This window comes from Trachypithecus francoisi, unplaced genomic scaffold (assembly GCF_009764315.1).
Source record: "Trachypithecus francoisi isolate TF-2019V2 unplaced genomic scaffold, Tfra_2.0 Lachesis_group1, whole genome shotgun sequence".
Classification (NCBI taxonomy): domain Eukaryota; kingdom Metazoa; phylum Chordata; class Mammalia; order Primates; family Cercopithecidae; genus Trachypithecus; species Trachypithecus francoisi.
In genome coordinates this window covers 101,690,839-101,718,448 of record NW_022681454.1, presented here as the reverse complement: position 1 = coordinate 101,718,448, position 27,610 = coordinate 101,690,839, and the positions used below count along the sequence as shown (strand labels likewise).

At 34.9% G+C, this 27,610-nt stretch overlaps 1 protein-coding gene across 2 annotated transcripts in view; it reads right to left on the bottom strand.

Annotated features, from left to right (window-relative positions):
* TET2 (tet methylcytosine dioxygenase 2) overlaps positions 1 to 27,610 on the bottom strand; it is a 146,997-nt gene that overhangs the window by 11,789 nt on the left and 107,598 nt on the right. For both annotated transcript variants that reach the window (XM_033214910.1, XM_033214911.1), the window contains 5 exons: positions 26,541 to 26,631; positions 25,035 to 25,128; positions 24,160 to 24,368; positions 8,602 to 8,752; positions 6,248 to 6,337 (listed from right to left, as the gene is read on the bottom strand). In XM_033214910.1, coding sequence (XP_033070801.1) covers positions 6,248 to 6,337; positions 8,602 to 8,752; positions 24,160 to 24,368; positions 25,035 to 25,128; positions 26,541 to 26,631 — 635 coding nt within the window. The remainder of the gene's footprint in view (positions 1 to 6,247; positions 6,338 to 8,601; positions 8,753 to 24,159; positions 24,369 to 25,034; positions 25,129 to 26,540; positions 26,632 to 27,610) is intronic.

Genomic DNA, 27,610 nt, shown 5'->3' with positions numbered 1-27,610 from the left:
ATTTCACCACTAAGTATAATGTTAGCTTTTGGCTTTTCATTTATGTATTAAATAGGTTGAGAAAGTTTCCTTTTATGAATGTTGAATATTATCAAGTGATTTCTCTGCACCTACTGCAATAATCATATTTTTTCCTGTTATGTCTTTTTAACATCATTTTTTGTGTTAAAAATATCTTTTTAATTTATTTGTATCTTTATATTTAAAGTGGTTTTCTTGGTTTTTGTTTTTTCAGTATCACAAGCTCTGTCTTATAAGTGGGGATGTTAAAACCATTTGCATTTAATGTGGTTGTTGATATAGTTGGGTTTATATAAACCATCTTGCTATTTATTTTTATATTTATCTTTTTGGGTCCTATATATGTTTAAAAACATTTCTGGATTGATTTCATTTTTCTGTGTTAACTGGTTGATTAGCTATATACTTTTTTTTTTTTTTTTTTTTTAGTGGTTTAAGGTATACAGAGTACTTTAACTTCTCACAGTTTACAGCCAAGTAATATACTCGGTCCATATATAGTATAAGTACTTTACAATAATATACTTTCAATTCCTCAGCCTCTGTGCTACGTCTACATGTTATAAACCTCATAATACATTAATATATTTTTAAGATAGCAAGTTACCATTTTTTAAAAAGTCTTTTAACCATGTTTACTATTTTTGATACTTTTCATTTCATTATGTTGATCTAGATTTCTATGTGGTATCACGTTCTTTCTTCCTGAAGGATTTTGTTTTAACACTTTTAAAGTGCTAGTTTGCTGGTGGTGAATTCTTTCAGCTTTTATATGTCTGAAAAAATATTCTTTATTTTGCTGTCTTTTTTGAGAGCTGTTTTCATTGGTTATATATTTCTGGGTTGATAGTCTTTTTTCTTTTAGTATGTTAAAGGTGTTTCTCCTACATCTTCTCTCTTGCCTTTTTCTGAATGAAGTCTCCTGTCTTATTTTTTCCCACCAAGTATAACATGTCCTTTTTTCTCCATTTGCCTTTCTGATTTTCTCTTTATCACAGATTGTAAGCAAGTTGATTATCAATTTTTGATAGTCTTTTTTTATGTCTTTGTTTTTAAATCTGGGGTTTGCTGAGCTGCTGAGATCCATGGGTTCACAGTTTTGAACAAATTTGAAAAAAATTTGGCCATTGTTTCTTTAAATATTTTTCTGTCTCCCACCTCCTTCTGGTACCCCAATTACACATATATTAGTGTAACAATATTGGCTAATAGGTCTTTCACATATTCATTTTTTCAGTTTTGTTTTTCTTTATAGCGAAATATTTCTATTACTATGTCTTCAAGTTCCTTAATATGTTAATTCCACCTAGTGTATTTTTAATCTAGATATATATTTTTCACTTCTAGAAGGTCATTGTAGGGTATTTTAATATCTTCCAATCTTGCCTTATCACTCTCATGCTTTCCTCTAGCATTTTAGCATATGAAATATGATAGCCATTTTAATGAACTTATCTATATATTATATCACATATGTCAGTTCTGGGACTATTTTTATTGATTGATTTCTCCCTGCTCCCCAGTAAAGGTTATATTTTCTTTTTTCTTTGTATGTCTTGTATTTTTTGATGTAATACTACACTATAAATTTTACCTTGTTGATAGATTTTTTAAAAATTTTTGTACTGGAATGCAGTTAAATTATTTACAATCAGTTTGGTCCTTCTATGTTTTGATTTTAAGCATTTTTAGATGAGGTCAGAACAGTCAAATTTACTTCTATTACCAAGGCAATACAATTATGAATAGTATTATGAAGTCTTCTCTGGCTGGCTGGTTTGATCAAGAACTATTCTAGGTCCTGTGTGAGATCAAGGGATTATTCTGCCTGCTTCCTCTGATGGTTCTTTCCCTACCTAGCCTTGGAAGTTTTTTCACATGCATGTGCTGTTCAATACTCAGCTGAAGACTGGATTAGAACCCTCAGCAGGTCTCTGGAACTCTTCTCAATAACACTCTCTCCTCTCTGGTATTCTGAATTGTGAACTCTCGTCACCTTGGCCTCTCCAAACTTTGAACTTCGTCTCCTTAATACAGAGATAATGCTGGGGTGTGTTTGGGTTCCTACTGCCTACTCTGAAGCCTAATACTCTCTTCAGGAAGTAAACTGGGGTAATTATAGGTTCACCTTTTTATTTCCTTTCTCTCTGGTGCCACTGGTCTCTTAAACTTCTTATTCTATGTCTAAAAACCATTGTTTCATATATTTTGTCATTTTTTTCTTAAATGTGTAAAGGCATATCTAGTCTCTGTTACTCCATCATGGCTAGAAGATGAACTTGCATTATGATAAAAGTTTGTGGTGGCTTCATATTATTTACTGTTGGATTCATATATGTATTTGTACATATATGTATTTGTCTATTTAACCTCATAAAACTTTGGCCAAAGGAAAGTGAAGGTACCAACTACTCTTTAACATAGATGTGTGGTTTGTGGCTGTTCAGTTCATGCTGTGGTCTGGTTAGCTTTATTCTGTTCCTTGAACAAAAACAGATATACAATCAGCTGGAAATTAGACTTATGCCATCTCCTAAAAAATACCATGCAGGGTTTTGTGAATGAATTACTGGAAATCCATCTAAATGTTTGGAAGACAACTCTAAATGCATGTCTTCCTCATGGTCTAAGGTTGTGCTGTTGAGTATGGTAACCATTATCCACATATGGCTGTTTTTGTTAATTTTTAAATTAATTTAAACTCAATTATACTAGTCATATATCAACTGTTAAATAATAATCATATGTGGCTACTGCCTATTATACTGAACAGCGTAAATAGAGAATATTTCCATCTTCATAGAAAGCTCTCTTAGAAGCATTTGTCTAAAATGTCATCTTCATGTATGATGAATAGCACATGATTTTGAGATTCAAACCTGCTATTTCAAATCTACTGTTAAATTGTAAGACAGGTATAGAAAAGACAGAGCCAAATATATGTCTACTGGATAGACATGAAGAAAGGACATTTAAGTGGAGAAAACTGGAGGTTAATTCCATGGGACTGACAGAAGAGATGCTGTGGAGAGTCAACTAAGCTTTAGCAATAAGACTTTATGAAATCAAGGAATAAAGCAAGGAAGAATATTCAGATGTGAGAAATAGAGGTAATACATTCAGCTGGGGAAAGGAGGTAAAGATCAAATAGTAGGTTTTATGACAGCATCTATAACATCAAATGGTCTTCCCATGTACTGTGTGGAAACATCACATGGCTATCATTTTGATCTCTAAAACATATTAACATACATGGATGAACATTACCAATAGTACCTACCATGCAATATCAAAATATTTTATCCATTCAGAAGCACCTCATCCATTTACAACTATTAATTGACTTAATTTATCTACATATTACATCAACACATTATTTCATATATAAATATTAAAACACGTATTGGGAATTACATCTACTCATCTTGTTATAACTTGAAAATTTTTGATGGCTTCTTATTTTGGGTACTTAAGTTTCAGGAAATGTATAAAATAGTTTCATGTATGAGACAGTCCATAATAAGAATCAAGGGAGCAAAAAGAACATCAATGCTTTGTTATTCTGCCTCTTTCCTCAAGTAAAGGCATTTGATTAATAGCACCTATTAAAAATTAATTTAATAGAAAATGGCCCAACTTTAAATCTAGCAACATAGACTCATTCACTTCCTTATTTTTATAGCTTGATTTATTTCAGAAGTTCTTGCTGAGAATTAAACTTTTACAACAGTATCAAAGCACTCCTTATACTTTGTGATACTAGCTAAACAAAATAACAGTGTTAATCCAACTATTAATAGTGTTTAAAATACTTTTCATAGATATTCATACACATTTCTAAAAACGTTATTTATGACATAAAATAACTTACAATTAGACCATCGTTTAATTTGCCTCTATTGTTCCAACCAACAACAACAACAACAACAACAACAACAACAAAAAGTTTGTTGAGGACTGTTAAAAGTCCACAGTGGAAAAGAGGAGTAGCTAAATCATTTTAGGAATGATTAGTCCCTTGCCCATGTCTGCTGTGTAAACTAATCTAATCCCACAAAAATGACAGAGCACACATCCCAGAGCCCCATACCTATTGCTCCTGTATACTCTGCTCTGGGTATCTTCTCATCACCTCCAGCTTTCCTCCATCCATCCATCTCCCTCTTTCACTTTTCCTACTCCATTTCTTCTACTCCCTCCCCCAGTGCTTACTTCATTAGCTTCTCTTCCTCCACTCATGCCTAAAATGATTGATGGCTCCAGAATCCCATCATCAGCCCTTTCTCCTCTTTATAATCTCTACTTTGAAAACCTCCTTTCATTCCTATGTATTCAACTTTAAGTCCTGCCAGCATTCTTCCAACTCTCAAATCTACAGTGCTAGCCTGAATTTTTCTCCTGATTCTCCATCTAATTAACTTAGAAGCATGTCAAGCCTAGCATGTACAAAATTTTTATATCTTCTCCCCATCCCAGAACTTACTATTTCTTACCGATTTCTGATACTAGTTAATAGAACTACCTGTCCAAACTGGAAATTTGTTGGATCTCCAAATTCTCTTCCCATCCACACATCTAATTAGTCACCAAGTTCTCTAAGCTCCACCTTAGTTCATGTACATACTTAATTCCTTTTTGCTATAACTCCTGCCATTTCTTTGGGTCCTTAAAATCTCTTACCCAATGATTGCAATAGCTTTCTTCTCTCTCTAATCTTACATAGATTTAAGTTATATTTCCCTTACTTGGCTTTTAAGTAAATTTTTCAAAATATAAATTACATCACTTTACCCCTCCATTCCCAACACGCACTTGAAACAGCCCAATGGTTACCTACAGAATAAAGTTCAAAGATCTTTATTTAGCATCTAAGGCCACTTGTGACATTACATCTAGTCTACTTTTAGGTGTTTTTTTTTAAATTTTTTTAGAAATGTGCACACAGTTCTATTCCAGTTGGAATTGTGTAATTCTAAAACTGCTATTTTATATGTCTCTGTCTCCACTAAAGAAGGAATTCTTTTGGTTTTTGTTTTTTTTTTTTTTAGAATCTGGGTCTTCTTTGTCACCCAGGATGGAGCACAGTGATGCAATCATGGCTCGCTGCAGCCTCAGACTCCTGGTCTCCTGGGTAGCTGAGATTACAGGTATAAGCCACTGCACCCAGTTAAAGATGGAATTCTATTTTTTTGAGATGGAGTTTTACTCTTATTGCCCAGGCTGGAGTGCAATGGTGCGATTTCGGCTCACTGCAATCTCTACCTCCCAGGTTCAAGCTATTCTCCTGCCTCAGCCTCCCGAGTAGCTGGGATTACAGGTGCCTGCCACCATGTCCAGCTAATTTTGTATTTCTAGTAGAGACGGGGTTTCTCCATGTTAGTCAGGCTGGTCTAGAACTCCTGACCTCAGGTGATCCACCTGCCTCTGCCTCCCAAAGTGTTGGGATTAAAGGTGTGAGCCACCATGCCTGGCAAAGACAGAATTCTTAAAGACAGACAGAGATGGCACTGCTCACCTTTATGTTCCCAGTGACTAAACACAATGTTTGGTTTGTAACAGACTTTCACTTAATGCTTTTGTTGTTGGTGTTACTGAAACAGTGAAGATTTTAGTTTTTTGCCTTCATCATGGGCAATTTCTGACCAAATCATCTACCTGTCTTAACTAGCTATAGCTTAGAATACACACATAAAATAGAAAAAAAAAATTTTTGCTTGGTATATGAAGTCAAGGTCAAACAAAAAAGGAAGATCTGGCAAAATCTGACACATCTGGACACAAGTATATGTACTTATAATGTTAGAATATGCATAGCTTTACATGAGCATTTGTAAATCTATAATTCTTATGAATACTCATTTATACTTATAGACATGCAGTAAAAATAGGTGGTTAGAACCTATAGCTTGGGCCACATAATTTTGATGTAATCTCCACCGTCTGTTTACAGAAACAAAATTATTCATATGAGAACAAGATTAGTAGATAGAACAGCCTGTGACTCTTAAAAGCTCATGTCTTAACAGCTAAAAGACAAAAGAAATGTACTTTTGTATGGTATAATTTTCATATACTCAAAACTGAACACTACAGTGGTTTCAACAATTAAGAGGAAAAGTTAGAATAATATTTAAAAATCATTTTTTCAAAACTATTTTTGGACATACGTAGGTCATTAGTAACAAGCAAATTGTTACAATCACTGCCAATGATTATTTAAACTTACCTGATTATTATATGCATCAGGTGCGAGTTTCTTATATGTTGGTGCCATAAGAGTGGACAGGTTTTGCAAATGAGACTCCAGTTTCTCTTCCTGTATAAAGTGAATAATTCTACATATTAAATTCTAAGTCCATTTTCTCTATATGTAAAAGAGGCTATCAGTTAGATTATTCCCCTTACATTTTGAATCCAAAACACAATATACAGTGCCTTTATTACTAAATAAAGCGTCTTTAAAACATGACTATCATTTAATTTTATATGTGCTAGTAAATATCTAGCTATTTGTTTTTTTCATAAGATTGATTTTCTACTTGCATGTGGATATTTTTCATTTTATAAATACAAGCCTGTGCTAGGAGTAGGGTTACGGGAATGAAGCCGTATGGTCTTAAAGAGGTCACATGTTTTAGCTACCAAGGAAGATGAATTATTAAAAGAACTTATTTAGCTTAATTTTTCTCTTTCTACTCTTTACATTTTATGTTTATAAAGATAGTATTTAAAAAATTTGGAAGGCCGGGCACGGTGGCTCAAGCCTGTAATCCCAGCACTTTGGGAGGCCGAGATGGGCGGATCATGAGGTCAGGAGATCGAGACCATCTTGGCTAACACGGTGAAACCCCGTCTCTACTAAAAAATACAAAAAACTAGCCGGGCATGGTGGCGGGTGCCTGTAGTCCCACCTACTAGGGAGGCTGAGGCAGGAGAATGGCGTGAACCTGGGAGGCGGAGCTTGCAGTGAGCTGAGATCCGGCCACTGCACTCCAGCCTGGGCGACAGAGCAAGACTCCGTCTCAAAAAAAAAAAAAAAAAAAATGAAATGATCTCTCCACAGAGCAACTAAAATTTACTGGATACTTCAAATATGGATAAAATACTTCAGAACTAGAATGCAGGATACATGAAAAACTGCAAAATTTACTCGAAAGGGGAAATGCTCAGTTACACTCCCACCTGCCCTGCTCATGAACAGATTTTCCAAGTAATATGCTGTTAAAGAATGGTAGGTGATCATGTTTAGCTGCTCCATTTATACTTAACGTCTTCATTTCAGATTGATATTTCTCTAAAAAAAAAAAGTTGGGAGACATAACCACCTAGCAGATATGTAAATTTTAGAAGGTGAGGAGGTTTCTGAACAGGGCTCTCCCACCTAACAGAGGCAGTAAGTTACTTGGGATCCTCTGGATTTGGTTTACATGAAACCTTGTGAAAGTGATAAACATTTATTAATTGATAAAATAGTGGCAAAAAAAAAGGTTATCTGTAGAAAAGTAACATGGCAGCATGCAAAATCAGTACTTTTCATTGTTATTAATATTCATGTTCTTGTCTTATGAAATGATGTCTCACACATTTAAGTAATGTTTAATTACTGAAAACATCCTTTAAAAAAACTTTGTGATTTCAGGAGTTTTTGCACTTGCTTTATTAATTGTGACTATAATAGTAAATGAAAGCTTAATAAAGTTAACAAATTCTTCATTTAAAGGGACTCATCAATGTTATATCTATAGTATGGAAATATTTGAATTGTATTCAAAATTCAAAAGATAATTGTAAGTGTATAGAATGACTGAAAATGTGGTCATATCTAAATGCTAAGTATACTGAGGTTTTCTAATCATTCAATTAGTACAGAGACAGTCCCTGACCTATAATGGCTTTTTTTTTTTTTTTTACTTTAGGGTGGGTTTATTGGGGTATTAAATGGATTTTCAATTTACAATGGATTTATGGGGATGTAGTCTCCTCATAAGTCAAGGAGTATCTATACTCTAGACTACATGCTCACCCAAAAGTTGTTAAATTTATCAATTTGCAAATTATATTTTAAGAAATAGGTATTCTAGAGACAAGACAAAAACCAATGACTTTGGTGAGAAATCAATGTCCATTTATTTCCATTAGAGTTACATTAAAATCTAAATATGTTTTAGTTACTTAAATGCATTCATTACAGTGACTTTAAATTATTTGAATCTCATGGCATATAAATGTGACTAAAAATGGTCTTTTCTGAATGTAGTACTTATGTAACTTCCATAATTCAAAGTCAAAATATGAAAAAAACCACCAATTCTCATTTAGTTTTAACAATGAAGTGACACCCCTTTAAAACTTTGGAGTTAACATAAAAGACCAACGAGGAAGTTTTTGTTACTCAAATTTTATTATTTTGGCATAATATGATTATTATGCCAACTTAAAAAATAGTGTGTGTGTATCTACAGTTTGGGAAAAACTTTGATTAATAAGAGCTTACCAAGATATGTCATATTGTTCACTCCATCTATGCTAATGAATTCTCCATGAAAAATAAAGTGATTATACGTCAGGAAGTAAACAAACCTCTTTTGGGTCATCCCCAAGCAGCTTAAACTTCCTTGGGATCTTGCTTCTGGCAAACTTACATCCATTGTAGTACATGCTCCATGAACAACCAAAAGAGAAGGAGGCACCACAGGTTTCTGGATCCAGCCCCTGACAGGCGCAGGTTCTCCTGAGAAATCAAAAGACCAAATTCATTGCTATGGATAGCATTATACAGGCCGTGCAGCTGATATTCTGGGTGTCTATATGCAAAATGAGTTTGAAAAGAAGCCTAATCTAACTCTGTATTAAGCCGTGGCATAACCACACACAGAACTATTCCAATTGACTTTAAAACAATTTTATTGCAATATAATACACATACAGAAAAGTGCACATAATTTTACAGTTTACAAATGCAACATACCCAGGTAAGTAGAACCCACACTAAGAAACAAAATATTTACTATCCCCTGGAATTTCCCCTCATTTTGCCTCTCAGTCACTGTCTGTCTTCCTAACAGTAACTTCTCTAAGAATATAGTAGTTCTGCCTATTCTTATGTTAATATTGCTTTCTTTTTTATAGATGGGGTCTTGCTACGTTGCACTGGTTGAACCTGAAAGTCTAGGCTCAAGTGATCTTCCCGCCTCAGCCTCCCAAATAGCTGGGACCATAGGTGCGTGCCACTATCGATGGCTTGTTTTGCCTACTTTTATACTTGATATATACATAGGTGTATGGAATTATATAATATAAGTGATTTGTGTCTGTCTTTCTCCATTATGTTTGGGATATCCATCCAAATCACTGCATGTAGTTGTACTTTATTCATTTTCATTGAGTACCATATTCCATCTTATAAAAATGTGACTAGTTTTTCTACCATTGATGGGCATTTGAGTGCTTCCTAGTTTTTGGCTAAAATACAGTATTACAGCTGTATGGCCCTAGTTTGATAGATCCTAATGACAATAAACAAACATAAGTAAGCAAAGAAAAAGAAAGATAAAACAACTTACAAAGAAAAAATATTCAGGTAGCACTGTAAATTATTTTTAAATTACTGTATGTATATTGTGACAGAAAGAAATAATTGGTAATATCAACAACCAAGAATTTCAGTGTACAAGAGAAGCAAAACAAAAGATAATAATACTCTGTCATCTTAACTATGAACAGTATGAATTAATGATTTGAGTTAATCTCAGATTTTCTTTCTAAAAAATAACTACTTCATGTATTTGCCCATTAAAAAAGCCTAAAAGTAATGACATCTCCATAGCAGGGAGCACATCTAGACACTGATTGTGATCTCTAAATATAATTTCCCATCAAAATCTCTGAAATTTGACAAGTAAAGATTCTTGCCATGCATTTATTCTGTCATTCTTACCAACTAATATTAAGTGGTAACTAAAGAGTTGATGAAGAAAAGTCCTGTAAAGTATTCCAGCTAATAAATGCAAAAGGAATATTACAATTAGAAATGATCCCTTTATATATGTCAGCAATAATGGCAGAATAAGGATATCTGAAAATTTTCTCCTCCATAAAAGCAATAAAAGTACTGATAAATACTGTCAGAATCAGCTTTTTCAGATCTGGAAATTAGCAAAAAGCTTGCAGCAATATAGGGGGAATTTATTCAAGGGAAAAAAAAAAGACAGGATTTCAGTGAGACCAGTGAGCTCTGTGGTATTTTAACTTTCCCCACAGCTCTATGGTAGCCTTCAAATCAAAACAGCCCACATTTATTATGAAAAGCAGCAGCCATGCTGCCACTAGAGGAGGCCAGATTGGCTGGATATACTCTAAAGTCCCATTCACAGAGAACTCACGTTACTTGACCTGTTTGGTAGTTTCCTGGAAGATCCCTCTAGTAAGGTTATCTTTATCTAACTTGGAGTTCATCTAGTGTGAACCACCTTTTCCACAGAGACATTTATCAAATAATCATAGGCAACTGTTGAATACTGTCACTGAGGTGTAGCTAACAACTGGAGCAAAAAAAAGATAACTAAAAAAACTTAAAAGTAAAACCTGGGAAATGAGATGATCCATAGGAAGCTTTGAAAATATATTCCTGGGAAAAATGTAGGGTTCACAAAAGACCTGAGAAAGCCCTAAACTCTCACCACAGTCTAACCTTGAGTGAGACCGCCCAAGCAGGGAATAAAGGCTAATGCAGAGCTGTAAATAGCCTGGCTGAGTGTTGAATGCATGCCCCAACACACATACAGACCCCTTTGTCAAAGAATGACTTATTGGTCTCAGACACCTAAGGAATTCTGTCTAATCCTTAGCTGACCTCTAAGCTAACCAAGCAAAGACTTCGATGGCTATGAGAAACAATACAAACTTTATAGGAGTAGTGAAAAAGAAATAAACCACCACCACCAGAAACAATAACATATTCTGGGCAGGGGGTAGAATCTGATTTTCAGATTTACCAGATTACATTATTTTATTTATTTTTATTTTTGTAGAGACAGGGTCTCACTATGCTGCACAGGCTAGTCTCGAACTCCTGGGCTTAAGCGATCCTCCTGCTTTGGCCTCTCAAAGTGCTGGGATTACAGGCACGAGCCACTGCTCTCAGCCATTACATTAGTTTAAAATGTCTAAACAATTAACAGAAACAAAGTATGGCCCACATAAAGTAGTCAATAGAGGCTATCCCTGAAAAAGTCCAGATGTTAGGCCACTGGACAAAGACTTTAAGTCAGCTATTTCACGTATGCCCAAATAATGAAAGAAAACTGTATTTAAATAACTAAAGTAAGAATACAGAATTTTACTAAATACATGAGATAAACTCAAGAAAACGATATTATTAAATAGAATTCTAAAGCTGAGAGTATAATAACTGCAATAAAAAATTAGAGGGGTTCAATAGCAGAGTTGAAAAGGAGGGAAGGGGAAAAAGGGACTTGAAGATAAGTCATTTGAGATTATTCAGTCTGAAAAATGAAAAAATAAAATTAAACAGAACCTCAGAGATCTGTGGAAGACCTTAAAGCATACCAACATAGACAATGCAGGTCCCCAAAGTAGAGGATCAAGAATAAAGAATAGGAAGAATATTTGAAAAATAATGGCCCAAAACTTCTCAAATTTGATGAACAACATCAATCTACATGTCCAAGAAGCTCAATTAACTCCATGTAACATAAACCCAAAGATATGCATACATATAAACATCATAACCAAATTGCTGAAAGCCAACAACACAAGAAAATCATGAAAACTGTATGATTATCATGTACGCAGGAATCCCATAAGATTAATAGCTGATCTCTGATCAGAAACAATGAAGACCAGAAGGCAGTAGGATGACATAGAACCACAAGAAAAAGATTGTCAACCAATAATTCTGTATTTTGCAAAACTATCTTTCAGAAATGTATTATATAATAAATTAGGACATTCTCTGATAAATAAGAGTTTATTATTTTCAGGCATGTCCTATAAAAAATACTAAACATGTACTTCAGGCTGAAAGTAAAGGACACTATACACTACCTCAAATCCACCTAAGAGCTTAAAGAGCACCAGTAAAGATAATTACATAGGTAAATATGAAATCATATATGTACTTTTGTTTGTAACTATTTTTCTCATATCTGATTTAAATGACAGTATCAATCTGATTTAAAAGACAAAACATAATCTGTGTTAATGGGCATAAAATATATAAAATGTAATTTGTAAAATAGCACAGAGTAAAAAGAGGGAATGGAGCTATATGGGAACAAAGTTTCCTTATACTGTAATGAAATTGGTATTACTTCAGACTAGCTTTTATAAGTTAGTTGTAATCCCCAGGGAAATCACTAAGAAAATAACATCAAAAAATTTAGTAAAAGACAAGGGAGTTAAAACAGTACACTTGAAAATATCTATTGAATACAAAAAAAGACAAGATATAGACAAAATGGCAGACAAATCCTACCTTATCAATAATTTTATTAAATGTATATGAATTGTGAATTGAAAAATTAAAAGGCAGAGACTGGCAATATCGATGTTTAAAAAGATTTAACTATGTGATGTCTACAAGATATACACATTTTATAATAAAAAGTTCAAGCCATTAAAATGATGTAACAAATGTAAACATATATGTAATCAGCAACAGAGCACCAAAATACATGAAGCAAAAAATGGCAGAATTAAAGGAATTGATAGATAATTTACTAATCCACTTTCAATAATGGCTAAAAGTAGACAGAAGATTAAAAAGAAAACAAATTGTAAAAAACACTATAAATCAACTAGGTCTAACAGACATCTATAAAACATGCCACCCACCAACAGCCGAATATACACATTCTTCTCAAGCACACATGAAACATTCTCCAGGATGGACTGTATGACAGGTTATAAAACAAGTCTAAATAAATGGAATGCCGCAAAAATTGTGCAAAGTGTGTTTTCTGAAAAAATTATAAGTGAATAACAGAAGCAAATTTGGGTAATTAGGTAAAAATAAACTCATATAATCAGAAATCAAAAAAATGGCAGAAATTAGAAAATACCTTATTGTAAATGAAAACTCAGCATACTCATATTTTATAGGATGGAGCTAAAGCTGAGCTGGAGAACAAACTTCTAGAAAAACACTACTAAAACTGACTCAAGAAGAAACAGAAAATCTGAATATACTTACAACAGGTTAAAAGACGTAATCAACACTATTTAGATCTGTCGGACAAATGAGGTCACAGGGAAAATCACTGCCCTCAAAACCAGAGAGACAGATGGATAAAAAGAATTACAACTTACCGGAGCAGAAACCTCTGTGGGAACCAGTATTGGGGTAGGAAAATCTGAACTGTAAGTGATGAATTGCTGGAGGTTCAGTGTGAACAACTCCAAAGGCATCCAGTCATAATAGGTTCCTCACAGTTTTGTGAGTTTTCTACATTCAGGAGCCAGATGACATTCTCATAATGAATACTAGAGAAAAATACCTTCATGCTTCCATAGGAGGAGGGGAAAAAATTTTGGAAAATGACATATACCATTCTATTCTTCTTAAAAAGTTCTGCCATCAGGCTAGGTGTCATGGCTCATGCCTGTAATCCCATCACTCTTTGGAGGTTGAGGCAGGCAGATTGCTTGCCAGGAGTTTAAGACCATACTGGGCAACAAAGGAAAACCCCATCTCTAATAATAATAAAATATATTAGCCAGGCATGGTGGCATGTGCCTGTAGTCCGAGCTATTTGGGAGGCTGAGGTGGGTGAATCACTTGAGCCCAGGAGGTCGAGGCTGCAGTGAGCTGAGATAATGCCCCTGCACTCCAGCCTGGGCAACCAGAGTGAGACCCTGTCTCAAAAACAAAGGATAATAAATAAATATTATGAACAAATGTGCCCACACATTTAACAAGGTGAAATGGACCAATTCCTTGAAGGACACGACTACCAATATTTACACAAAATAATAATCTAAGTAGGCCTATATGAAAGAAATTGAATCAGTAATAACTTTCCAAAACAAAGTACCAGACCCAGATGGTTCATTCTGATTTCTACCAAAGTTTAAAGGAAGAAATTATATCAATTCTCCACAATCTCAAGACAGAAGCAGAGAAAATACTTCATAACTTATTCTATGAGACCAGCATTACCTTAATACCAACACCGAAGTCTTTACAAGAAAAGATAACTACAGACTAATAGCAACCATGACCATGAATGCAAAAGTCCTTACCAAATGGCATATCAAATCCAACAATATATATAAATAATGTATCACAACCATGTGGGATTTGCCCCAGGTATGTCAGCCTAGTTCAAAATTTGAAAATCAATTAATGTAATCCATTTCATTAATAAGTTTAAAAAAGTCATATGGTAATATCAATAGGTGAAAAAAAAGTATTTACAAAATCCAACACTGATTCATGATTTTCAAAAGCCTCTCAGTAAACTAGGAAAAGAAGGGAACTACCTGAACCTGAAAAAGAATACCTACAAAACCATACAGCTAACATATTTAATGTTGATAAATTTGAAGACTTCCTGCTGAGATCAGGAACAAGGCAAGAATGTTGCCTCTCACCAGTGCTTTTCAACATCATACTGGAAATCCTAGATAATACATTAAGACAAAATAAAAGGTATACAGATTAGAAAGAAGTTGTCCTGCAGATGACATGTTCACCTAGAAAATACAAAAGAATGACAAAAACAAAACAAAACAAAAGTGGATATAAAGTGATTATAACATGGTTGCAGGAAACAAGTTGAATATACAAAAGTTGATCACCTTTCTGCATACCAACAATGTACAAGCAGAATTTGAGATAAAAACACATTATCATTAGCACCCCCAAAATGAAATATGTATGTATAAATCTAATATAATATGTACAAGGTCTATATGAGGAAAATGTAAAATTCTAATGAAGGATATCAAAGAGATAAAGAGATGTTCCATGTTCATCGATAGGAAGATGCATTTTGTCAAGATGACAGTATTTCTAACTCAATCTAGAAATACAGTGCATTCTATCAAAATTCCCACAAGATTTTGAGGATATTGACAAACTACTTTTAAAGTTTATATCGAGAGGCAAAAGACCAATACATGACAGTATATACAGTCTTCTCAGACTGGTTTTTATCACTTAGTAACAGGCAAAAGAATAGTCAACTCAATACTGAAGGAGAAAAACAATGTCAGAGGACTGCCACTACATGATTGCAAGACTTACTCTAAAGCTCAAGTTGTCAAGATAGTGTGGCATTGGTGAAAGTCTAGACAAATATATCAATGGAAAAGAATGAAGAGTCCAGAAACAGACCACTTAATTATAATCAACTGATCTTTCACAAAGTAGCAAAGGTAATATAATAAAGCAAAGATAGTCTTTAAGACACGGTACGGGAACAACTGGACAACTCCATGCACATAAGTGAATCTATACATAGTCTTTATAGTTTTTGCAAAATTAATGTAAAATGGGTCATAGACCTAAATATAAAATGTAAAACTATAAAACTCCTGGAAGATAACACAGAACATATAGATGACCTTGGGTTTGGTGTTGACTTTTTAGATACAAGACCAAAAACATTATTCATGAATTAACCGATAACCTAGACTTCATTAAAATTAAAACTTTCTGTTCTGCAAATGGCACTGTCAAGTGAATGAAAAAACAAGATACAGACTGAGAAAGTATATTTCTTACTGTCAATCAAACTACTGTGCTCTGTGGTATTTACTTAAAGGAGTAATTGTCAAAACTTGGAAGCAACTAAGATGTCTTTCACTATATGAATGGATAAATAAACTGTGATAAACTAGACAATGGAATATTATTCAATGCCGAAAAGAAATGAACTATCAAGACATGGTAGAAAGTTTAAAAGCTTATTACTAAGGGACAAAAAGCAGTCTGAAAAGGCTACATATACTGTGTCATTCCAACTATATGACATTCTGGAATAGGCAAAATTATGGAGATAAAAAGATCATTGGTTGCTAAGGGTTAGTGGGGTGGGAGAGAGAAATAGGGTACAGAGGACTTTTAAGGCAGTGAAATTACTCTGAATGAAACTGTAATGGTGAATGAGTATCATTAGACATGGATCCAAACTCACAGACAATGTAACAACAAAGGTGAACTCTAAACTATGAACTTTCAGTGATAACTGTCAATGCAGATTCACTGATTGCAACAGATGTACCATTCTGGTAAAGGATGTTGATAATGAGGGAGGCTATGCACATATAGGGGCAGCATGTACTGGAGGAAGCTTTGTGCCTTTCATTCAATGTTGCTGTTACCCTAAAATTGCTTTAAAAATAATCTATTTTAAAAATGTTTAAAAATTCCCACAAAGGAAAGCCCAGGGGTAGAGAATTTCCTCAAACATTTTAAAAAAGAGTTAAACCAATCCTTTGTAAGCTCTTCCAAAAGATAGAGAAGGGAACATTGCCCAATGCATTTTGCGAACTCAGAATTACTCTGACACCAAAACCAAAGACATCACAAGGAAACTAAAGATCAATATACCTTAACAACAGAGATACAAAAGTCCTCAATGAAATACTAGCAAACTGACTCCAGCAATATATAAAAAGTAATACACACTGAAACCAAGTGGGATTTATTCCAGAAATATAATGTTAATCTAATGTATAAAAATGAACAATATAATATACCATATTAACAGAATAAAAGAGAAGAACCCATGATCATTTCATTAGATGTAGCCACAGCATTTGAGAAAAGTTCAACACCCTTTCATGATAAAATTATTCAACAAGCTAGCAACAGAAAGGAACTTCTGAACTTGACACAGTCTTTTTTAAACAAAACCTACAACTAGTATCATACTTAATGGTGAAAAACTAAAAATTTCTTCCTAAAATAAGGAATAAGACAAGGATGTTTGCGGTTGTTAATTGTACCTGACATTTTCTGGAAGTTCTAACTGGGTAATCAGGCAAAGAAAAAAAAAAAAAAAGGCCACCCAGATTGGAAGTGAAGAAACAAAACTATTTCTACTTGTAGATGACATAATCTTGTATGTAGCAAATCCTAAGGAATCTACCAAAAAAAGTTAGTGCTAATAAGCTAGTTCAGCAAGTTGGTAGGATATAAGACCAATATATAAAAGTGAAATATATGACTATATATTGACAAAAAAATTGATTTTGCAGTAGGATAAAAAAAAATACACAGAAAAAAATTTTAACAAAAGAAATACAGGTCAGGTGTGGTGGCTCATGCCTGTAATCCCAGTACTTTGGGAGGCCAAGGCAGTCAGATCACTTGAGGCTAGGTGTTTGAGACTAGCCTGGCCAACATGGTGAAAGCCTGTCTCCACTAAAAACACAAACAAATTAGCCAGGCATGGTAGCGCGCACCTGTAGTTTCAGTTACTTGGGAAGCTGAGGCAGGAGAATCACTTGAACCCGCAGGTGGAGGTTGCAGTGAGCTGAGATGGCACCACTGCACTCTGGACTAGGCAGCAGAGGGAGACTCTGTCTTAAAAAAAAAAAAAAAGTGCAGGACTTTGTGCATGTTTCATCCAAAACATTACTGAAAGAAATTTAAGAATAAATGGAAAAATATCCTGTGTTCATAAATTGGAAGCATTAATGTTAAGATATCAATACTCTCCAAATTGACCTACAGATTCAACAGAACCCCAGTCAAAGTCCCAGAAGGGGGCCGGATGTGGTGGCTCACACCTGTAATTCCAGTACTCTGGGAAGCCTAGGTGGGAGGATCTCTTCAGCCCAGGAGTTCAAGACCAGCCTGGGTAATATAGTAAGACTCTAGCTCTACCAAAAAAAAAAAAAAAAAAAAAAAAAAAAAAAATCCAGAAAGGAAACAACAAACTCATCTTAAAATTCATATGGAAACACAAGAAACATGGTAGGCAAAAGTATGAAGTTGGAAGACTTACCTGTCTTGATTTTAAAATTTACTACAAAACTATAGGAATCAGCACAGTGTGGTACTGGCATAAGAAAAGTCATGCAGATTAAGAGAATTAAGAGTCCAGAAATAAACTCACACATCTTGGTCAATTAATTGAAAAAAAATAGTCTCTTCAACAAACGGTGCTAAGAGAACTGGACAGCTACTTGCAAAGGAATGAAGTTGGACTCTTACCTCTCACCATCAAATTAACATTAATTAAAAATCTAAATATAAGATCTAAAGTTATAATACTCTAAGAAAGCATAGGTGTAAATCTCTCAGATCTTGAATGAGGCAATGATTTCTTAAATATGACCCCAAAAGCACAAGCTACCAATTAATAAGAAATTGAGTTTCATCAAAATCAAATTAAAACTTTTGCACTTTAAGGACATCATCAAAGTGAAGAGACAACCTGTGGGATAGGAGAAAATATCTGCAAACCATGCATTTGACAAAGTTCGAGTATCAACATATATCATATTCTTACAACTCTAAAAATAACACAATTAAAAACATATAAGTAGACTTTTCTCAAAAAAAAAAAAAATACATGGTCAATACACACGTGAAAAGATGCCCAATATCAGCCATTAGGAAAGTGCAAATCAAAATCACGAGATAAACTTCATACCCACTTGGATGGTTGTAATTAAAAAGACAATAACATTTTCTTGAGGATGTGGAGACACTGGAACCTTCATACATTGTTGGCAGAAATGTAAAAGGATGCAGCTACTTTGGAAAATAGCTGGGCAGTTCTTCAAAAAGTTAAACATAGAGTTACCATATTTCTAACAATGTCACTCCTAGGTGTATATCCCAAGATAACTGAAAATACATTCACACAAAAACGTGTACACTGATGTTCATTGCAGCATAATTTGTAATAGCCAAAAAGTGGAAATGATCCAAATGTCAATTAACTAATAAATGGATAAAGAAAATGTGGCTGGGCACAGTGGCTCATGCCTGTAAGTTGGAGCACTTTGGGAGGCTAAGGTAGAAGGATCACTTGAGGCTGAGTTTGAGAGCAGCCTGTCCAACATGGTGAAACCCTGTCTCTACTAAAAATACAAAAATTAGCTGGGTGTGGTGGCGCACACCTGTAATCCCAACAACTTGGGGGCTAAGGCATGAGAATCGCTTGAACCTGGGAGACGGAGGTTGCAGTGAGCTGAGGTTGCGCCACTGCACTCCAGCCTGGGCGACAAAGCGAGACTGTCTCAAAAAATGTGGTGTGAATAGATATATGGCCCAAAAAAGGTATTTTTTTTTTTTTTAATAAAATGAATGAGACTTGAAAACATTAAGGTACATGAAGCCAGACAGAAAGGCCAAATATATGATTTCACTAATACAAAATGCCCAGAATAGGCAAATCCAAGGAAACTGAATGTTTATTGGTGGTTGCCACTTGGAGGAAGGATGAAGGGAAGAAGGGGAAGTGACTGCCTAATAAATACAGGATTTCCTTATGGGAATGATGGAAACGTTCTGAAACTAGGTAGAGGTGACATTTGCACAGTTTTGTGAATGTACTGAAACAACTGAATTGTATACTTTAAAAGGGTGAATTTTATGGCATGTGAATTATATCTCAATCAGAAAAAAACATTGGGGAATAACTTAAAGGTGATTTTCTACATAAAGTGGCTACTAAAAGGTATTTTTATTTTGATAGGGGTCTTTCAAACATTGTTAGAATTAGCACATAACAGTCATTTTAATATGACTTGAAATTGGGCTCATGGTAAACGATACAAAGGGCAAATATTAAAATATCTATATAACAGATTTCTGCAAGAATTCTTAATCTTTGATTTACTATTTGGACTTCTAATTGTAAAATATTTTTAAAGTACAATTAGGTCAGGTACTCAAATGTATACAGCATAGAAAAACTAGCAAAATAATTTATATAACCAAATTTACACAACATCAAGTGAGAGAAAACTGTCAACTTGAAAACAAAATAATGGAAACAGGCAATGATTATCAATTGATGTGAAACTATCAGGCGAAAGTTTGACGAGGAAAATAATGATGGATCAAGCTGACAAACATGCTAAACACTATTAACATTACTAAAGTGGGAACCAAGCAGACATTATGTGTCTCCTGATGTATATAAATAAGATGATTTTATCACTACTTATGAAGCGTTTTTGCCAATGTATACTATACATGCACACATACTTATATTACTTAAAAATCAGCTGGGTGTGGTAGCTCATGCCTGTAATCCCAGCACTTTGGGAGGCCAAGGTGGGCGGATCACTTGAGGCCAGGAGTTTGAGACCAGCCTGGCCAACATGGCGAAACCCAGTCTCTACGAAAAGTACAAAAATTAGCTGGGCGAGGTGGCGCATGCTTGTAGTCCCAGCTACTCAGGAGGCTGAGGCACAAGAATAGCTTGAACCTGGGAGGTTGCAGTGAGCTGAGATTGGGCTACTGCACTCCAGCCTAAGTGACAGAGTGAGAGCCTGTCTCAAAAAAAAAAAAAAAAAAAAAAAAAAAAAAAGAAAAGAAAGGAAAGGAAAAGAAAAAGAACCAGTCAAACTACCATTCCACAGAAGATACTGGGGATAGAGGAATAGGTTAAACAAAAGAACCAAGATGAAATCGGCCAAATCCAGAATGTGGGGAATTTTATAGAGAAAATCACAGTTTCTTTAAAAAAAAAAAATCCTAAAAAAAAGGGGAAGGGCTATTATAAATAAAAAGAGGCTTGTGAATCATATAATTTATCTTCTAAATGGAGGCAATTTTACGAGAGGAAGTTTTATTTAATAGCTATCCCAGACAATGGGATAGCAATGATCCCATGAACTGGGATCACACTACTCAGAAGTGTCAATCACGTGCAAGGGCTCTTTCTCAACATCATTTTTGTTTATGTGGGTTTTTGAAATAGAATCTAATCAGATAATTTGAACAAACACAGTCTAAATATTAAATGATAAAGTTTCTACCTGTTAGAAATACATCCTGAAGTGTTAACAGGTAAGATGGTATGTTACCTGTCTTCTGCTTTCAAACACTAGTGGGAGGGGATGTGGGAAAAAATATTGATAAAATGTTGATAAATATTGATGCTGTGTGATGGGTCCATGGAATTCATTATATTGCACTTTTCCTTTTATGTTTGACAATTTTTATAATATAAAGTTCCTTGAAATGTTTAACATCACCCACTACAGCAGAAGGCATTTCTGGCTTTGATTTCCTTATGATGACAGATACACTCCCACAATTCTTACTTGCCAAAAAAATACTGGTTAGACTTAGTCATAAAATGGAAATCTCAAAGGGAAATCTTTAAAGAAGAAACAGCTGGTTTGGCTCAAAGGAAATGTAAAAATCAGTTTTTACTTTCCCACTGATAGATGCACTCAAGAGTTCTTTTCTGAACTCACAGTGGGTGGTTTGGAGCATGTGGACACAGGGATTTGTAAGAACTCAATGATGAGGTTCACATAGCTTTGAACATAAAACTGAGTCCGCAGCCCCAATTTGAGATTATTCTCTGTCCTTGGCAAAAAGTTGTAATTTTCACTTCTGCCAGCCATAAAATAAAATCTATTTATGGGGTAGGAGAAACTTCAAAAGTTATTTCTGAGTAAATTCTGTATTGACATTGGATATGTGTCTATTTTAATCATGTATTTAAGTATTAAAATGTTTTATTTTGGAGAACTGCTCTAAGTATGCATAAGCATAGTTAAAGCATTATCTAAATGACTATTCATCTTTACCTTGAAACTAGACAAAAAGCAAAAGTGTACAGCTGTGCTTTTACATTGTCTTCATATTGGAAGCATGTCTTTTAATAGTTTTGTACGTGCCTGACATTTAGAGCAGTTAAACTAACAAACTACAAGCTTTCTGAGACTCTGGTCCAACCATATTTCATGGTTTTCAAATGCAAAATAATAAAAGTTCTTCATGTAATTTTTTTATATGACAGATTCCATTTCAGGCATTGGCATTTACAAGAATTATGGAAAAGCTGGCCAGGCGTGGTGGCCCACACCTGTAATCCCAGCACTTTGGGAGGCCAACGCAGGTGGGTTACCTGAAGCCAGGAGTTCGAGATCAATTTGGCCAACCTGGCGAAACCCTGTCTCTACTAAAAATACAAAAATGAGCTGGGAATGGTGGTGGGGTGCCTGTAATCCTAGCTACTCAGGAGGCTGGGGCATGAGAATCTCTTGAACCTGGGAGGCAGAGGTTGCAGTGAGCCGAGAAAAATATTAGAGATCTATGCTAATGAAAATTAAATTCATTACAACGAATGAAATATAGTTTCCAGGAAACTTCAAGAAATTCAAACATATTGCAGTAGGACTATTCTTGAAAAGAAATTTTAAAACTATCATTTTCACGAGAGGTTCTTCATTGATTTAAAATTTCAAACCATCAAGTCTAAGAGATATGCTTTAAAGACAATGCAGTATTACTGAGTTCCTGAGAGAAATGCTATTACCAGTATGAGCCCAAGTTGCCTTAATTTTTATTTGTTTTTGTAATTAAAGGCACCTAACTACATTTTTAAAAATTTTTCTTCAGAAAGAGCAAGAGGAATCTGGGTAGATTAAAAAAATATTTTAGGCTGGGCATGGTGGCTCATGCCTGTAATCCCAGCACTCTGGGAGGCCGAGGCATATGGATCACCTGAGGTCAGGAGTTCCAGACCAGCCTGACCAACATGGAGAAACGGTGTCTCTACTAAAAATACAAAATTAGCTGGGCATCATAGCGCATGCCTGTAATCCCAGCTACTCATGAGGCTAAGGCAGAACTGCTTGAACCTGGGAGGTGGAGGTTGCAGTGAGCCGGGATAGCGCCATTGCACTCCAGCCTGGGTGACAGAGCGAAACTCCGTCTTAAAAAAGAAAAAAAAAATTATGCTTAAAGTAGTCCATCATAAGTTTATAAGTTACATGTTATGAATTAGCAATTTCTACTTTCCAATTAATCATTTGTAAAAGTGGTCAGGTATACACCATAAATTTTTGGATAATTATCATAGAAAGTCAAGTCACACTTTCATATAGAAAGAGTAACTTTTCTAAAGAGATTGTTTATAGTTGATTTGTCTCCCCACAACCCAGAGAGAGAAACTGTGTTAAGATAAATTTAGTAAAACCATGCTTGTTAGAGTTTTAAACAGCAAAGGACAAATTTGGCTAGTTGTTGCAATGAGCAATATGAGCATTTCTTATAAGTTCAGCAAATGATTCTATAGTTTGGTGGATGCAGAGAAAACAAGACTAAAGGAAATAGTGCAAAATTAAAATTATTTTAAAACCAATCGTGAGCAAAATAACTTGTAAGATTTCTGTGTAGCACCATGAACATTCATATATTCTTTTAGTGTTATACAGGATTATCAACACAGTAGAGGAATATTAAAAATCAAACTTTTTCCAAGTGAAGGTTTAGACTTCGGGCAAAGTGGATGGTGTTGAAAACAAAACAGGAGCAACTGGATGCACTAAATATATTTAAGCGCATACTCTTGCAGTTCTATTCTAAATTCTTATATTCCTGGAAAATAATATATATCCATACCCAGTAATTTCCTGATCATTTAGCAGCAGTAAAAGTGGAAACAGTTTTGATTACTATTGTTAAAACAATGAATAGTTTGAATGAAGGTAAAAATCCGTTCTATTTCTACAGAACTTCTAAGGCACTGTATTTTGGTTTTGCTACATACATATGGAAGGTATTTGACCTGCGAATCCCAAAGTTTCTCATTAGACTTACTTTCTCTTTCAGATACTGCAACATGGAAGTGGAGTCAATACATATTAATATGGCCAGGCACACAGGAGCTGTCACTTGTAGCATGTGAGCACATAAATAATTTCAAGCTTATGGTATAACTGAGGCCATGTGGGTACAGACACTCTGCTCCTAATTAGTGGCTAAACTGTCTGTACAATTCAGGTAATGAAATCATCTCAAGTTATTCACATTAGCAAATACAACTTCTTATCGCATGACTGCCAAATAGGCATTTTGATCCCCATTTTATAAATGTAAAAGTGCATGTTGAACTCTTCCTTCCAACCAAAGATTAGGCTTTCCTATCAGTGGCCGCAAAGAGGGTAGAGGCCTTGGGCTTCACTTACTCTTCATTCAAGGCACACCGGCGATTGGTGAGCGTGCCATATTTCCTCAGCGTCTCGGTAAGCTCCGAGTAGAGTCTGTCAGCCAGAGACAGCGGGATTCCTTCCCACACCAGGATGAGAATCACAATCACTGCAGCTTCACAGGTGTGGCCAGCTCGCTCCCGCACCAAACACAGTAGCTTCTCTTCACTGCTGCTTCTGCGAATCACCTGTGCAGATCACCATTCCATCCCAAACACCCCCCACCCCAACCAAAACAAAACAAGGGTCACTTGCAGCAGATAAGGGCACTTACGTATGTATATTTTATCATGTCTAGGTCACAATTAGGGCAACATTTATCACCATGTGCAATTTGCCTTTTGCTGCCCATCTATAAAAAGTGGCCTTGACCCTAGTATCAGAACAAGGAGAGATGCAAAACTATTCCTTAATGTTTAGTAACTATAACAATGTTTATAGTTGTACTATACCCAGTATAGTGGGGACAATTAAATGCTACCTGCATTAAAACCAGAGCTAGATGAAAGATATGTAAGTCTTAGTTCAAGGTTTGCACAAATGACAATGTAAAGATTAACTGAAGGTATTTAAAAAATTAAGGACCACTTCACATTCTAAGAAGGATTATAAATTTAGCAGGCACTAGAATGGACCTCCTCCTCATCATCACTAAATTCTTTCAATTAAATACAGTTTGTTGATTTTAGAATTAATCTGCCTCTTCTTAAGAGATAACACATGATAAAAAATACAGGTAATATTCTTTTTAATTGGCATGGGTCTTTGATCTGGGTAACCCAATTCTCAGGGTTAGATTTACAAATCAAAATGCCCAAGATTTAAGACCAAAGGCTTTATTAAGTTACACTTACCCACTTAGCAATAGGACATCCCTGAGAACTTTTGCCTTCTTTACCAGTATAGATGACTCTTTCAATCCTAATAGCTTTACCCTTCTGTCCAAACCTTAAAGAAACCCACAGAAACACACACACATACAATTAGCAAATAAATTCAAGAGGCAATCAAAATATTTGAACATTTGAGCATAACTTTATTCTATGACCACATCCTGAGAAATGAACGGTTTATTATTTTTTTTAAAACAGGTCGCCAAGCAAACTGTATAATAGTTTTTAAGCCTTGTTTTATCTCAGTATCAAAATGTACTGATAATTGCAATGAACTGTTTTGTAAATTACATGTGGGTGAAAATAATGGGAAAGTTCATTTCTATATAAAATTTCACAAAGCACAAAATTCAAGTTAGTTTGTCAAGTTCAGTCTTCTAAAACATAGACTATTTTTTCCCTTACTAAATTTAGCTATTTTAAAACCTGGGGAGTCATAACAGATTTTAGTTAGAACTGTTCCTCCAAGAATGTCTCACAATTTAGAAAAGGAGGCTGGCAAATAATTAGTATCCAGCCATATTGAAAATATAGAATAGTCCTGAAAATAGACTATATCTTCCCTTATGACCAAAGCACCATCTACTGCTTGTTTAAAAAACAAAACAAAAGAAAAACCAAAAAAAAAAGGCACTTAGGGAAATTCACTATTTCTGCCAGGCCACTAGATGATTATTTAGTGAACTTCTACATGCTAATTTAGAAATGAATAATCTGGAAATGGAGCAAGAATGATACTGAATATGTCCTTGCTGCCCCGATGTATCCTAAGTACTTTAATAATAATACTGCCTACCTCTTAATGAAAAGGCACCCTAGAAGAAGAACAGCTCAGAGCTGTATAAATTTATATGAAAGGCCCTCTCTGCATTATCTCGCTCATAAGAGTCTTCTACATGCAGGAGTAAAGGCAAGTACTTGTATACCTGTGATTGATAGTGGGAAAAAAAAAAAAAAAGGCAGCTGTAAATAGTATGTTTCTCTTTCTATTCAACATATCACACTTGCTCTCTTTTTATGGTAAAAGAAAACTTAGAGATAAGTACTCATTTGCAACACTAGGTGAATTTAATTCAGTGGTTCCTTTCTTACACCACACTTTACCATTCTTTCCGCTTTGACACTTTATTATCAGGTGGGAAAGCCAGAGTGGGACCTCTCGTTGGAGCCTGTGCCAGTACCTTGTGGCTGGCAGCCTTGCTGGCCGATTCCTGTTCATGCCTGGGTTTTCTGGCATCCATCGCAAAGTGGGCAGCCTGTGCCAGCTAGCAGACTATTAGTCCTGTCAAATATTGTGACTCTCTGATGAATAGCACAGTGTGTAGTGTTGGCAACCCTAGAATAGCTAAGCCTACTAATAATTACTCAATTTGCAATTGTTTACTGCTTTGTGTGTGAAGGCTGGAAAAATTCTGACATATACAAAAGGATAAACGTTAATCTGCCCTGTGCCTTTGCGTTAATTACCTTTCTTCCATGATTTCTCTAATAGCTGCCACATTAGGACCTGCTCCTAGATGGGTATAAAAAGGACCTTCATCTTTTTCAATAATTTGCTCTGTTGAGATAATAGAAGATTATTATTTTAGACCTCAATTATACTAAATATAAAGGCTACATCCACAAAGCTTAACCCCCAACTACACATTAAGGGCTCTAAAAGTGACTTTAAAAATTTTTTTTTTTTAAATGAGTAAATTGATGGACTGATCTATTAGAAAATGTGCCACATAATTAAGTATATGTACATGCTGGTTGTTGGATAAAAATATATTACATTTCAGATATGGGATAAAAAATTATTTTGAACCAAATAAATGAAACTAAACAAAGAATACAGTGAGGGAATTAGAATGTATTATATGTAGTATCAACTACAATCCAATTTTTTGAGCTGAAAAAAAAAACATTTAAAGCTAACTGGAAGCCTACCTGTTATTTGGATTTTAAAATATTAAAAATAAAATTTCCTGCTCTATACCACCCCCAGAATATTGCTTGGTTTATTGTCAAAGATACCCCTTTTTCCTCTTACTTCCCCACAACATTTAATTACTGTTTTGCAAATAAGAATAGTCAATCCAGACCCATATTAGTATGTACTTTAGAACAATTTATGCTGAGATAAAATCCTGGAGAGTCAGGCAAAAGGAAGGGGCTGCTGCAAAACAACAGAGATGGAAAGGTAGGAAGATAGGGTTGGGTGATAAGAGAAGAGTGAAGACGATTACAACTTACCAAATATTATCTATGAGATGTGTGGTGTTTTAGCCCAGTGAGGCAACTTAATAACCACACGCAAAGAGGGACAGTAGGAGTCCTCCCTCCATCCTCCTACACAGTGTGGGGTATCTCATTGCAAGAGGGAAAACATGGCATAGGTAGGCCATTAGCCACACTAATTTAACATTTGTCTTTTCAAATGTCTTTTACTAAATCTATGCTGTGTAGCTGTAATTAAGATCTTCATCTCTACCCATGTATATATCTATATCCATCAGCAAAAATATTTCACTATTCCTACAGACCTATTATAT